The 15,878-nt window shown below is 40.5% G+C and overlaps 2 protein-coding genes across 2 annotated transcripts; one reads left to right on the top strand and one right to left on the bottom strand.

The window, feature by feature from the left end:
• Positions 1 to 2,601: 2,601 nt before the first annotated feature.
• On the top strand, positions 2,602 to 2,922 carry LOC114300749 (protein METHYLENE BLUE SENSITIVITY 1). Its single transcript, XM_028245611.2, has one exon. It carries the CDS (start codon positions 2,602 to 2,604, stop codon positions 2,920 to 2,922), a length of 321 nt encoding a protein of 106 aa, XP_028101412.1.
• Positions 2,923 to 3,530: 608 nt separating this feature from the next.
• Positions 3,531 to 9,383, bottom strand: LOC114300748 (putative WRKY transcription factor 34). Its single transcript, XM_028245610.2, has 5 exons — positions 8,581 to 9,383; positions 7,257 to 7,439; positions 4,978 to 5,633; positions 4,698 to 4,856; positions 3,531 to 4,500 (listed from the first exon to the last, which is right to left on the bottom strand). The coding sequence occupies exons 1-5, from the start codon at positions 8,998 to 9,000 to the stop codon at positions 3,774 to 3,776; spliced, it is 2,145 nt and encodes a 714-aa protein (XP_028101411.2). The 5' UTR covers positions 9,001 to 9,383; the 3' UTR covers positions 3,531 to 3,773.
• Between the last annotated feature and the right edge of the window lie 6,495 nt (positions 9,384 to 15,878).

Raw genomic sequence — 15,878 nt, 5'->3', positions numbered from 1 at the left:
TCTTATTGAAAATAAATCTTTGTAAAATTATCACTAAAAATAATTTTTTGTGATAATTTTTTACATATGTCGCTAAAAATTAACAATTAATGACTTTTTTGTCATGAATTTTTATAAATTATCACTAAAATTTACAATTAATTATGTTTTTTTTTATGACAATTTTTTTAAATTGTTATTGAAAGTTAAAAATTAATGATATTTTTTGTGACAATTTTTAAACTGTAGCTAAAAATTAATAATTAGTAACGTTTTTTAATAGTGTTTAATGAAAAATGTCATTAGTTCTTACAAGACCTATTAAACAAGTTTACCTATCAGAACCTATACACAAGTCTCAAAAATTAATTTTACTTTATCACTTAAAATTATTGTGGATAGGGATGAAATAAAATAAAATAAAAAAATTTAAAGAGCGAATTACACGAACAGTCCCTATAATTTGGCGTTTGTATCACTTTAATTCTTGACTTTTCAATTGTGACATATTTGACTATGAATTTTGAATCTTATTCCACATAAGAACAATTGAAGATATCATTGCTCAATTTCAAAGGCAAAGTCGTCAATTTGATGAAATATAAACTAATTTGACAAAAATAAAGCCAAAAAAATATTTTTTTAATTTTAAAAATAATTTTCTATCTACCAAAGATAAAATTAAGTGAAATTGTCAAATCTTTTAGACATTTAATTTTTATTATGTGCTTAGATGATGATCATGTAATGGGTAGTTGTTATGCTTTTAAAGTGTAATCGATGTATTTAATACATGAAATGTTTTTAGTTTTGAATTTTTTGATTTAATTGATTAATTTAATAATGATATCAAAATTGTAGTTATATTTGACTTTTGAAAAAATAGAAACTAATTTAATAAAAATAAAAACAACCATTCATTACATGATCATCATCCAAGCACATAATAAAAATTAATTTGGTAAAAAAATAAATAAATAGATGTCTAAAAAGTTTATTAATTTTACATAATTTTGTCTTTAGTGGATAGAAATAATTTTTAAAAATTCAAAAATATTTTTTTGACATTTATTTTTGTCAAATTAATTTATATTTTATCAAATTGACAATTTTACCCTTGGAATTGAGCAATGGTATCTTAAATTGTCCTTTTTTGAAACAAGATTCAAAATTCAACGTCAAATGTGTCATAATTGAAAAGTCAATGACCAAAGTGATACAATGCTCAAACTATAGGGACCGTTAATGTAATTCATCCAATTTTAAATTTTAAAAGGATAAATTACACTTTGCCTCCCTAAAGTTTCACTCATTTCTCACTTTGGTTTTTTAAGTTTAATTTTTCTCACTTTGACTCTCCATGTTTGCAATCATTTCCACTTTGGCCTTTTAAGTTTATTTTTTTTTTTACTTTGGCCCTTCATGTTTGCAATTCATTCCACTTTGGCCCTTCATATTTGTAATCATTCCCACTTTATTCCTAAACTAACTTCCATCTCAAAATCTAACAGAATCTGCTACATCACTAACACATCAGCTCCATGTGTGATGCAAAAAATAAAAAATAGAAAATAAAAAAATTAGAATTTTTTTTAGTCTTTAGTGAACTTTTTTTCAAATTTATTCATGAACGTTATTACATTATAGATGCATCTAGATTAGATGCAGCTAAAAAAATAAAAACAAATTTAACTAAAAAAAGAAAAAAATTTACTAAAGGCAAAAAAAATGAAAATATACTGACTCAAACACCTGTATTGTCAATTCTGAAATGAAAAATTTACTATCGTTTTTTTTCGTCTTTAGTAAATTTTTTTCTTTTTTAGTTAAATTTGTCTTTATTTTTTTTAGTTGCATCTAATTTAATAATTTTTATGAATAAATTTGAAAAAAAGTTTACTTAAGTCTAAAAAAAATTCTAATTTTTTTGTTTTTTATTGTTTACATCTTTAGTGAATTTTTTACATCACATATGGAACTGATGTGTTAGTGATGTGACAAATTCTGTTACTTTTCTAAATGAAAGTTAGTTTAGGAGTAAAGTGGGAAGGATTATAAACATGAAGAGTTAAAATGAGAAAAATTAAATTTAAAAGGTCAAAGTGGGAAAGGGTTGTAAACACGAAGAGTTAAAATGAGAAAAATTAAATTTAAAAGGTCAAAGTGAAAAAAAATTATAAACATGAAGGATCAAAATAGAAAAAATTATAAATATAAAAGGTTAAAGTAAGAAAAATTAACTTAAATAGTCAAAATAAAAAATAAGTGAAACCTTAGGAGAGATACAGTGTAATTTACCCATTTAAAAAAGTTAAAGGATAAAAGGTGTAATTATCAATTTAATTAATTAATAAGCAACTTTACATGCTTTTTCCAACATCAACGATTGGGTTGGGATGAGTAATTGACCCACGCACGGACCCCCCACCAATTTCCTTTTCTTTCCTTTCCTTTCCTTCGCTTCCCTACTAGGCTACTGCTATTATATCATAAGATAAAATTAGGGTTTACAGATTTCCACTGTTGTCCGGCTCTTCTATTCTATCACTTTTTCCAACCTTATACGAGAGAGAGAGAGAGAGAGAGAGAGAGAGCGGGAGCAAGCAAGGAAGGAACGATACGATGACGGGGAAGGCGAAGCCGAAGAAGCACACGGCGAAGGAAATCGCGGCGAAGGTAGACGCAGCCACCACGAACAAGGGCGGAGGCAAGGCGGGGCTGGTGGACAGGTCAGGGCTGGACAAGGGAGGCCACGCCAAGCTCGAATGCCCTCTCTGTAAGGTCACCGCACCAGACATCAAGTCGATGCAGATTCACCACGACGCTAAGCACCCTAAGATCCCCTTCGATGAGTCCAAGCTCAACAATCTCCATGCCGCCGTTCACGTCGCCGAATCCTCCTCCAAGCCCCGCCCTGGCATCCGCGGCAGCCTCAAAAAATGAAAAAAAAACTCTTTTGCTCTTTTCATCACTCAAATAACGCCCCTCTTAATTATGTTATATGTTGTTATGTCTTGGTTTATGGTTATCGACTCGAATTTCTATGCTTCTATTTCTTGGTTTCTTCCTTCTTGATCTTAGTTTTGATCATACTTGTGGCAGATATATATATATATATATATATATTGTCTTCTCTTGTATTGATTAAACTGATTATTTAAGTTGGATTCGAGATTTTGGGTTAAGAATTCCATTAATTTTGGTGTCTGATTGAGTATTTGCTTGCACTGGCTATTTCTAAGATCATTGTGTTTGAAGTCAAAGACTTTTTAATTATAGGGGAAGCAGATATATTTGACTCTGTATTCTTCAAAACTGAATAAAGTTACTGAGCAAAACAATTATAAGCCTAAGAACCCCCTTAGATCTTGTTCACCTTGCAATTTTAAGCCTAACAATGGACAGACTTAACACAGAAGGGCATAGGTGAGTTCAAATAAGGCCTTTTTTTCATGAATAAAAATAAAAATAAAAGTAAAATCTATTCTGATTTCTCAATGCCAAATTCCATCAGAGTGAGAGAGAGAGAGCAGAAAACTCTACTTTAGGAGTGACCATGTAACCATACCTTCAATGAATAGATATGTATATATATATATATAAGGTATCCAATAATGGAAAATAAATAATAAATACAAAATTGCATGTCTATAGAGTAAAGTAATAATTGAAAATAAATCGAAAGTGCAAAATTGCAGGACATTAATAGATAGATACCTTTCATCACTTGAGAGAGGTTGGTAGAGTCCACCACCCAAAACTCTGCTTTAGGAGCAAACTGAAAGGAAATAAGTTCAAGATGGGAAGCTTCCCTTGAACCTAGAATAAACAGACGATGATGACGACGAGGAGGAGAGCAAATTTGAATGATTCACGATGGGAAGGTGGGTTTCATAAAGACAACTGCCATCACTTGTATTACTTTCCCTAAGCTGCTGTCCTCCAAGGCAAGACTGAACAGGGCCAAATGACTTTCCATGATTATTACTACAGCTGAAGCCACCTGGTGCCACTCTTGCAGATTGTCGGATAGTCAAAGGTAATGACATTGGGAAATCCAGCACAACTGGAGCGATAGAACCCGCTGCCTGCATGCCACTGTGGGTAGGATTCAGTACAAAAGAGCCATATGGCATGGAATTTTGTAAGAAAGGGAACTTCATTTGGTACATGGAAGAAACTCCGAATTTCACATCACTCCCAAAATTCCCGAGTAAGCTCGGCCTCCTCAGAAATTGATTTCCCGGATCAAGATTTCTTGCAAAACAAATTTGATCTTGAGCATGTGCTTCAGGCTTTGGGGAATTATCATTTTTGGGAAATGTCAAGGTGGGCAGAGTACTGGATACAGTCGGAGTTAAAATTCCACTGCCTGAGTTCACATGACCGCTGTTTTTGGCAACAGGGACTTCATGGTTGTGTTTTCCCTCGTACGCTGTAATTACAGATTTTAAATCTCGGCAGGCTCTTTCCACATGTTTCCTCACTGAGCATCCAGGACTGGTGCATTTGTAGTAGCTCCTGTAAGAGAGAAAGAACAACCAAGAAAACCAAAACTTTCAATCCATATATACATATCAACATAGATTTAGAGACTATAATCTGAATTCCAAAAATAAAATAAAATAGATTTAGAGACTATAATCTGAATTCCAAAAATAAAATAAAATAAATGGTTTGAGTAACTTCCGGGAATAAGAAATGCAAAAATCAAATACCTAGGGTTTGGATTTCCTTTAACAACTTTTTGCCCATACTTCCGCCAGCGGTACCCATCATTAAGTATATCCACTTCACTCTCTATCTGGACAACCACTCTTGGTTCACGACCAACCCGTGATGCTAAATTTGTTTCAGTCAAGAAGCTATCTTTCTTTCTGAAATGAACAGTTAATGCAAAAGATGAATGCTTTTGTTGTTATGACCTGCAACCAAACAGCAGTTGTGGCGAGAGAGAGAGAGAGAGAGAGAGAGAGATGAGGGAGGGTGGAAATGTACCTTCTTTTCAACTCAAGTTCATTGTCATCAGCATCACCACCACGGCAAATACTTCCATGGGTGGCCCCATCTTCATTGTCATCATTGTGACTAGCAAGCATAGATGAAAGCTCTGGAGTCCCCACCGATTCAAATAATACACCCAAAGATTTTCCTTGAGCGGTTGACATTAACGGATTGGAAATCTCAGTAAGGGCAGATGTTGAAGACGTCCTCTTGAAACCATCAGCCCTCCACTCGGAACCAATTTTAACACAAGATCCATTGACTTCACCTGTCTCTTCCGACATCATCTCATTGTACGAAAATGAATATCCAAGTGCTGAGTGCCGATTAGGCTGAGGCTTTGGGTGACAATGAGCTCCCTTATAGATTATTTCTGTTATCTGACCATCATGGGAACGTTCTACCTTTTTCTTCACCTGGCAATATGGATTTGTGCACCTGTAGTAGCTCCGAGGATATTCACTACCTTTAACCTGTTTCTGCCCATACTTTCTCCAATTGTATCCATCTTCGGAAGTCTTTACAGCTTCCATTTTTGGGTATGTCCCTTTTTGGTCTCCCTCCAGAAGATGGTGTACCCCTTCATCATCTCCATGAATAGGTTCACTGTGCTGAGGCATTTGCTCACCAGCTGTACCAGTATGACATGACTGTGAAGCACAAAAGTCGGTGTTTAGAAAAATACTTCCAGAAACTTTTACAACTGATGATTCTGTAGCACAGTTCATTGTAATAGCTATCGGAGACTCAACTGGAAATTCAGAATCCATTGCTGGCTTCATGGGAGAAAGAATTTGACAATTGAAGACTCATCCCTAGCTCTATTCAACATGGTAAAGTGAAGAAATTTATTCAAGTCAAACATAATCACATATACATTCAGATGTTTCTAGGATATCATGGTAATCTATTCAAATCAAACATAATTGCATATTCAAATCTTGCTAGGAAATCATGGTAAATATATAATCCATAGATAGAAACAATATGCTTTGCCATTGTGGAAGGGTTCACCAGGTGGTCAAAGGTTCACCAGAGAGTGACAAAACATGTTAGAAGCACCGCTGGAGGCACTAGAGTCCCAAGGGAGTGAACCGAAGAGAAATGGGTCATTTCAGCAGAGAGAGAGAGAGAGGGAGCGGCAGTGGAGAATTAGAGTTTTTATTTAGTTTAGACAACAATTACACATGTAAAATACATACTACATATTCCTATAGGACATGAATCTAATCTAATACATAAGATGTCTGAAGCCATTAAACTTTCTCTTTCCATAATTAAGATTTAATATAATTAAACTCTTTCTCTCTCCAATTGCTCTACCCTCCCTATCTATTTTTTATCTGTTTTTAGCTAAACTGTTACTTCTCTAATTTGATTAATAAGTAACTTGCCCCCTTCATGCAGAACATACCAACACGAGAAGGGAAATATCATCTTTTTCTCTAGAAGGAAGAGGAAATTTTGGAAAAAAAGTACCCAGAATCTACACACCAATACAATTATCCAAAAGGGAAAGTAAAAAAAAAAAATCTTTATGAATGAGAACTGGAAGCGGGGTCCAAGATATCACAGTTCCAACAGTTTGGAAAAACTAGAACCGTAAGAGTGGCAAAGATCAGATTGAACAACATCTATGATAGCGCCTCCAAACAGTCTAGGCATTCAGAAGCGAGAAATTCGACTTTGAATCTGTTGCCTGCCCATCATAAATCCTTCAAAAATAATTCTAGATTTAAGAAAAACTACACGCTTACCATGCAGAGATTCTTCTCAACATTCGTGGGAATACCTAGACAGCAAACTGACAGTCCACCATCTTGTTTGAGATTACATTTACCCTCAGTCACCAACGTGTCAAAAACAAATTTTCTTCTTCAAAGAATGTTCACAATCATTTCCTCACTCAGACCAGTTTGATAAAGCTAAAAGCCAGAATCTCAGGAACCATTTTTATTGAGCTAGATTGCATCAAGCAATCCTTCATGATCTTCAGTTTTGCCTTAAAATTCTACATACTAATCACTGTCCTCCGAAGAGCACATAACCAAAGCCTCTACAAAGCCTTCGTTCTGTGCATTTTTGCATATCCATAACCAAACCCCCATCCAATGGATTGGAGATTAAACTGCCCCTTTTTTTAATATGTAATTTGAGGAATTACTACAACAGCATCCTCGTAGACTTCTAACTTGAGATGTAATAACCCCGTTTTCTTGTTAGTTTGAAAGGAAGGCATCCAAATTCATTGATAGCAAAATAACGGTACTTACCTTACTTTCTAAACCTGAGGTGCGTGTCAAAGAAACTGGACTGCCATGAGGCTGGAACCTGAAAGAGGAATCGTCATCACTCCCCCGGTCTGTATCTGCATCAGGGGTCGTTGAATCCAGCATTAAACTTCCATGATTGAGAAAGGGTGATTGAAAGGTTCCAGTAGTGGGAGATGGCTCTGCCTATGAAAAAACAAAATGAGAGACAGAGAGAACATATATCAAAGGATAGGCCATCCTTATGGTCTTGACAAAGCTAAAAGCCATAAGGAAACCTCGAGGAGTAGCAACTACTTGTGATTGTGAAGCAGGGAAAGTTAACTGAAAGGAATGTCTTTTCCACTTCAGAAATTTCTAATAATCATTTTGTTCATTTTCCAACCAACAATTAGTATGTGTGCACTAAAAGCATCTCCAACGTTTCATCAAATTTGAGTAAAAATTTGATAAATAGTTTGATTTGATACAATACACTAACGGTTTTCATCAAATCTGCCGATCGTCCGGTGAAGAGTAAAATTTTATCAGATTCATTCCAAAATGCAGTTGTCCGGGAGGTCATCTAGCTGGTCGTCCACCAACAGTCATCTCCAAAATTTGATGGCTCGATTTGATGAAAGTTTTGATTTTACTCTCATTTGATAAGAGTTTGATGACACAGTTGGAGTAGAAAAAGTACGCATTTTTCACAAAATTCAAATCTGATGAAATATTTGAATAAGGGTTGGAGATAGTCTAACATATATAAAAGAAAGACAAAAAAATAAGGATCATTACTTAGAACCATGTTTAGATATGTATATAAAAAAACAAATAAAAAAATAAACTTAAATACGATAAAATTTCTACATTTACATCTCCTGTCTCCAATCCTTCGCCGATTTGTTTCATTAAACTCAAATTTGATGAATAAAGAGCTCAAATTCTTTCATCAAATTGGCAAAATTTTCATCAAATTAAGGATGAATCAAATCATTTATTAAAATTTTAACAAGTCATTTTTAGTCAAATTTGACTAAATTAGAAAAATGTAATAATTAGACATAATTTTCTCTCCAATTTTTTTATTTATTAAAACAGGTAGGACAAATTTGTAATTTTATTTTTAATAAATTTGATGGAAAAAAAAAAAGAAAAGGAAAAAAAAGAAGAAGATAAAAGCTAAAAAGAGAGAAAGGATTGAAGTCTTCCATACCTGATTAAGCTTTTAATCAAATTTTTACTCAAATTGTTTTCAATGAAGAGAAAATTAACAAGCAATCTATCAATCAGAGTCGGAAATTAGGCATTATCAAAGGAACATTACAAGGAGGGAGGGAGTAACCTGAGAATTGGAGAGCATGATGGGAGAGTCGAGCAATGCCGTAGGGCTAATACCGGCCGGTATAGTAATGTATGACGATCGAGCAGCGGGTGAAGTCAGAGGAGGACTTGTAGACCTAAGTACAACCGTGTTAATCCTCGGAGAATTGAATCCACATGTCGTAGCCCTTCGCTCAGCAATGCTGCCTCCTACATCATTCCGAACCCCAACCACCACAGTCTCAACAGAACAATACACATTATTATCAGAAACACTCGCAACAACTTTCTCATCAACCCTTTTACGGCCATTATTGTTGTTTACCAAATTCAAAGGAGGTGGATCATCAATTTTTTCCACATTCAGAGCTACATCAGACATGATATTAGGTTTTTCTTCAGAGACGAAGCTCTGAACCAGACCTTTGGGGCTCGAAACCATGAATCTTCAATCATCAAAAGTCCCTCGATTCTCTTCCATCTCTTGCATTTGAAGAATAACAAACCTCACATGCACATGATTGATAACAAAATTTACCAAATTCAGGGCATGAATTGGAGATTTTTTTTTGAGTTTCAGCTCCAACAATGGTGGAGCTGAAACAATTTTTTTTTAAATCTCAACAATTCAAATTCAAAACTAGAACAAATTCAAAAGTTTAAAAACAAAAAATCCAATGCTGCTAACTATTATCAAGTCATTCAAATTCAATATTTTTTTGAGTTTCATGTTCCAACCATGGCGGAGAGAGAGAGAGAGAGTTTATAGTTAGCACGCTTGCTAATGATTTGCCGGGAAATCTTGAGCGGAGGTTTAGATTGATTAGATTATAAAATAGATATACAAAATCTAATTATACTACACACACACACACACACACATGTATTCTGTTTTGCTAATGGCGCCTGGACATCGTTCGTTGCGAGGGAAATGGCACGTGCCCAATACGACCCCCACACGTGTTGGTTCTGCCTCCTAATTTTCAGCTTTTTTATCTCCTCCACCAATCTATATTTAATAATTAATTAATGGGGTACCATCTTGATGATACTGCGAGCTTCACAGAAAACAGGTCGGGTTGATTCACGCTTTTCAAACCGTTGTTCGGTTGTCGAGCCTTCAGAGAAACCTGCACAAGAGTTCAACGAGAAATGGGGAGTCCCCCAACGAACCCTTCGACGAGCAAGTTAAAGAAGTGAGAGCGATGGATCATCAAGATAGAATGGTAATAGAGAACTTAACTTTTTTTTTTTGTCTTAGAAACCTGTTTATATCCTTTGATCATCATTTCCTTGTCCACTCCGAGTTGTCATGTTGGCCGAAAGTCTATGCTCTAGCTTGCCTTGTTCATGGTGAGATTGTTCTGTTCCGACGTGAAGGGTTATCGTAATAAATACTGCAGCGAAACTCATTAATGGCTGATGTGTGGTGTAATAACTCTACAGGATCTTTGTCTGCTGATGTGGCTGGTTCTTCACTTGCTAAGTGTTTAGATGTCATTGGTGCTTGGTGTAACGTTGGGTTCCAAGAATGTTGGATTTTTGTATTTGAATCATGGATTGGGCCTTAAGTGGTGGGCCATATCCTTTATGGGTCCACCCATGTCAGTAGTCCTCTATTCCCAAATGTAGCTTCAGTCCAACGAAGGGAATAAGAAAGAAGACAGGGGTTGTGAGAGGTCGACGGAGAGAAGACCGACTAGGAGGTGGACCGACCGTGAGGAGTGCCGACTGCGAAGGGTGACTGAGTAGAGGACTGACTGCGAAGGGTGGGCGAGTGGACGAATCGACCGCGAGGAGGGCCGACCGCGAAGGGTGGGCGAGCGAACGGATCGACCGCGAGAAGGGTCGACCGCGAAGGGTGGACGAGTGGACGGATCGACCGTGAGGAGGGTCAACCGGGAAGGGTGGCCGAGCGGACAGATCAACCGCGAGGAGTGTCGATCGGGAAGGGTGGCCGAGCGGACGGATCAACTGCGAGGAGGGCCGACCGCGAAGGGTGGCCGAGCAGACCAATCGACCTTGAGAAGGGCCGACCGCGAAGGGTGGCCGAGGGAGCGGATGGACTGCAGGGAGGGCCGACTGCGAAGGGTGACCGAGTGAGAAGAGAAATGGTGGCGCGCAGGGCTCGAGGCAGGGCGTGCCATGTGATGATGTGAAGTGGAAAAGACAAGGAAAGGGAAAATAGTTGTGGATCGTGGTCGTACACGTGGCACCATCTCGTAACTAGGGAAGTGACGCGTTTGTAGGAAATGAAGGGATAGGCTGATATAGGGCGTGGAAGAGGCGGGGGCGAAAATTTTGAAAATTTTCAAACTAGCGAAATTTAATATTGACCCTTGGAATATAGGCAAGCTGTGGGCGTTTGGAGTTATTCGCTTTACCTACCTTTTTGCAAAAAATGAGCACATCCCATAAGTAAACCCATTTGTTTCGTGCGATACACCTCTGCAACACTTTGTGAACTTCCTTGTGCCAGCGTCTGAAGCTATTCGCAGACACATAGGAGAGATGGCTCGAGACGAAGTGCCACCCATGAGACTAGATTATTTGGGGGAAGACAACGCGGTGGAGTTGGCAGAATAGTACCGATCGGAGGGGGGGAGGAGAGGGGAGTTGTACAAGGGGCTTGAGCTCGTTTGATCACAATGATCGCGGCCGCTAGGCCGATTAGCCAAGTGGAGTCGGACCAATGGCACACCAAGGCAAATAAATCTACGTTTACGGCGGAGGAGTTGGAAGAGGTACGGAGGAAGTACCAAATTCCCGCGGAAATAAAGCTGAGCCTGCCCACATCGAGGGAGAGGGCGTTCGATGTACGGGTGGAAGAATTCACCTTGTACGATGAGGTGCTTCGGGGAGGTCTAAGGCTACCCCTCCCCCAAATAATGGTGGATGTTCTTAACAAGTTAGAGGTGGCGTCAATAGTGATGGCCTGTGCGAGCGCCTGGTCGCAGGCTACCGAAGGGGCGTCGATGACAATGGAGGAGTTCTTCTCCTGCTACAAGGCCTCCGGTCAACAGGAGACGTGGGTGACGTTGCAGGTAGTGGCGGGCCGGGGTCTGGTGGCGGGCTTGCCATCGTCGGTGAAAGGGTAAAGGCCGAGATGGTTCTTTGTGTCAGCGAACGGTGGGGCAGGAGTTCGCACAAAATGGAAAGTCCCCACAAAATCGAATGAGCCAAAGTTAGATGTGGCGGCCGAAAACAGTGTGAAAAAGGTGAAGGAGTGGAGGGAAAAGAAGGGGGTGAAATGGGATGAGTTGATCCTTCCTTCAACCCTGTTTGCCTTGAGATTGAGACCGCAGTCGATGGAGGCGGATCCGGTGAGAGAGGAGCTTGAGGCGTAGAAGAAGGCGAAGGAGATGGAAAAAAAGGAGAGTGTTCGCCAAAGCGGACAAATATAAGGAGACAAAGCTGGGGCCTGCCCCAAAACTGGTGATGAGGGAGCGGGTCCGACCGCATCCCAAGCCGTTGGGAGACAAAAACCTGACTGACTTTGCCCCGTTGTCACCACCCGTAGACCCACTGAAGGAGAGGAGCAAACAAGAGGTGGATGCAGTGCTGAAGAAAACAAAGAAAGAGAGAGCTGCCACTGAGGGGAGTAAGGATTCCCCAGTTTTGAAGAATTTGAAGGAGAGGAGGGCGGAGGGGGACGCAAGAAAGGAGAAGGCAGATGATGGGAAGGTGAAGGAGGCTTCAAAAAATGAGACCGTCCAAGCCGCGAAGGAAGACAAGGGTCTGAGCGCCCAAGGGGTGACGACTGTGGTAGAAGTAACCCCCAGTCTTAGCGAAGGGAAGGCTAGAACCAGCACTCCAGGGACAAGTGCTGCGCTGACGACCGCGTTGTACCACGCGCGTGCGCTGGCAGGTCGTTCGGTGGACAAAGGGGGAAAAGCCAGAGTGGCAGCCGACCGCTTGGTCGGAGTGTTAGAGGACGTTGCCGTTCGGTCGATGGCACGGCTGGGGGAGGCTGACCTCCTGAGAGGATTGTGCTCGGCCTAGATGGAGGCAGCGACCTTGGCGGCTGCCCTACTGAATAAAGCGGCGTGTGCGAAGATGGAGATAGAGCCACTGAGGGTTCAACTGGAAGGGGTGAAGGGGTAGCTCCAGAAACTAACGGAAGAGATAGTGGGCTGGAAGAAAGCCGCTCGGATTACATGTGCAAAGGGGTTGGTGAGTGTGCAAAGAGCGATGAAGATAGAAGTATTGGCGATGGTACAGGGCTACGCAGTAGAGCGTGCTGGTGCTGAGCTCATCTCAACCAAATCAGAGTTGGAAGCAGAGCGCCGTAAGGTGACATCGAACTGGAAGGCGAAAAGAAGCAGCTGGAGTCGGTCCGAGAAACCTGCACTACTGCCAATGAAAGGTGAGAAGAGGTTCTAGCCAATAATGAAGATCTGCGTGCTCAGTCAATCAAGGACAAGGAAGAAGTAGATCAGCAGATCGCTGAGTTGGAGAAGGCTCTGGCGGAGGAAAGGGCTAAATTGGCGTCGGAGAGAGCGGCGTACCCCGACCTGTGCAAGGCAGCGGTGGAGAAATTCAAGGAGTCTGTTGAATTCTAGATAGCCATTGATGCCGCAGTCGCCAAGAGCTTGGCGAGAAAGGGGGATGGGGGGGCTGGGCCGTCGGGAGCGGCCTCTGAAAGTAGAAGTGAAGAGGAAATGATCCAGAGCTTCCAGCGGTCGGACTTCTACAAGCATGAAATGGCTGAGTTCTGGGACAGCGGTTGGATGACCTTCAAAGATAAAGCACAAGAGCTGTTCCCAGACGTGGACTTTAGCCGCGTGAAGATACGCGAAGACGATGTTGCCTAGACCCCCCTGGACGAGGGGATTGAGGAGGAAGATCTGCTGTCTAGTGAGAAAGAGTAATCTATGTAAAAATTTTGCTTTTGTGTTTGTGTGTTTTGTGTCAGGTTTTTTTTTTTTTTTTTTTTGTGATGTGTAATTTCTGAAGCAAATTGGATGTAACCGTAAGTTTCTATATAAAATAACGAGCTTTCCTTTGTATCATTGTTGTCCTTATGTCTTTTGAGTTGTAAATTTGGAAGAATGGGGATGGCTGAGCAGAATGTAATGAAAAATTTGTGTGAAAGTAAGACTTGTGCGTGGATTGTGAAGCTGACTAGTAGATTGTGATGTAAAAAGTTTAGAAATGGGTAGCCAGCCTAACTTGTGAGAAAACCATGACGCAAAAAACGTTAAAAATGGGCATACATGAAAATATTAGAAATGTTAAAAATGAAAGATTGGCTTGGACGACGATGGATCTGGATTTTAACTGAATTAAAAATGTAAAATTAAGAATGTAAAACTTGCTAAAAAATTTTGCAGTATGGACCTGGATTTTAACTAAAAATGTTGTAATATGTCGAAGCATTAATTGACTCAGTTTGGCCGAGCTCTTCGTGCTCAGTTTGGCTGAGGTGTAATTAACTTAGTCTGGTTGAGTTCTTTATGCTCAGTCTGGCTGAGGCTATAACTAACTTGGTCTGGTTAAGCTCTTCATACTCAGTCTGGCTGAGGCTTTGACTAACTCAGTCTGGTTGAGCTCTTCATGCTCAGTCTAGCTGAGGCTTTGACTAACTCAGTTTGGCTAAGCTCTTCATACTCAGTCTGGCTGAGACTTTAACTAACTCAGTCTAGCTGAGCTCTTCAAGTAACTTAGTTTAACAAGTCGTTATTGAATCACAACGCAGATAACGGAGATGTAAAATCATTGTCATTTAAGGCGTAGCCAATTAATCAAAAATTTACACCATGTATGAAAAGGACAGAAACACCAAGTGTCTAAATTGTCAAAAAGGACACAACAATTAATCAACACAAAAATAGGACATGACGCTTTACTGGAAATAACACTTCAAGTGCTCGACGTTCCACGGGTGGGGGAGGTCTCGGCCTTCCATATCCTGGAGTCTGTAAGTGCCCGGACAAGGTCTGGCCTTAACAGCGTAAGGTCCTTCCCACTTGGTTGCCAGCTTGCCCTCGGTAGGATTTTTGGTGGCAAGAGTTGCTTCGCACAAAACTAGGTCCCCAATTGCGAACTCCCTCGGTCGGACTTTGCGGTTGTAGTGTATTCTCATTTTTTGTTGATATGAGGCCCATCTGACAACAGTGGTCTCTCGGAGCTCTTCAATCAGGTCTAAGTTAACCCGACGCAATTCTTCAGTTAGTTCTGGATCAGGGTGCAAAACCCTCGGGGTTGGCAGGCCGATTTCCACTGGGATGACCGTTTCAGCACCGTATGTTAAGCGAAAGGGGGTTTCCCCAGTGGGGGTTCGGGCAGTAGTGCGATAGGCCCAGAGTACGTTTGGTAGTTCCTCAGCCCAAAGTCCCTTAGTGGCTTCCAACTTAGTTTTAATGATCTTCAGAAAAGAATGGTTGGTAACCTCAACTTACCCATTGGCTTGGGGATGACCTGGGGAAGAGAAACATGGCTGAATATGAAGCTCTACACAGAATTTCCTAAACTTGGCATTGTCGAATTGCTTGCCGTTGTCTGAGACGATGGCTTGAGGGAATCCAAATCGGCATACGATCGACTGCCAGATGAATCTGGTTGTGTTCCGTTCGGTGATTATGGCGAGGGGTTCCGCTTCCACCCACTTAGTGAAGTAATCAATGGCGATGATGGCAAACTTGGTTTGGCTCCTACCGGTGGGCAATGGGCCAACTAAGTCGATCCCCTATTTGGCGAATAGGTAGGGGCTGAAAAGTGTGATCAGTTCTGTAGGAGGAGCATGGGGGATGTTGGCAAAGCGTTGGCATTTATCACATTTAAGCACGAATTTAGTGGCATCTTGGCTGAGAGTAGGCCAGAAGTAACCGGTGCGAAGTATTTTATGGGCTAGTGACCTGGCACCCGAATGATTACCACATACACCCCCGTAGACTTCCCTCATCACAGAGATCACTTAAGCAGGATTGAGGCATCTGAGGTATGGTCGTGAAAATCCACGTTTGTATAGGAGGCCACTGATGAGGATGTAATTGGACGACCGAGCCCTGACTTTGACAGCCTGCTGTTTGTTGTCTGGCAACTCACCACTTGTCAAAAATAGAAGGATGTCTGCCGCCCATGGGATAGGTTCATCTTGGAGGAAGTGGACCTCCTGCTAGTTTGGCGAAATAGCCGGGTGGGTCAGGTATTCAAGGCGGACGCCACAGCTGAGGTCTGACTGCTCGGCCGAAGTTAATTGAGCCATTTCATCTGCCTTGGAGTTTTCTGACCGAGGGATGTGTTTGATGTGGAAAGTATTGAAAAGGAGAACAAGGGGGAGTGTAATATCCCTGTAAGCTCGCATTGTGTCTTCCTTTG

The sequence above is a fragment of the Camellia sinensis genome, chromosome 1 (assembly GCF_055761805.1).
Source record: "Camellia sinensis isolate YWXY chromosome 1, ASM5576180v1, whole genome shotgun sequence".
Taxonomy (NCBI): Eukaryota; Viridiplantae; Streptophyta; class Magnoliopsida; order Ericales; family Theaceae; genus Camellia; species Camellia sinensis.
This window is presented reverse-complemented; position numbering and strand designations above follow the sequence as displayed.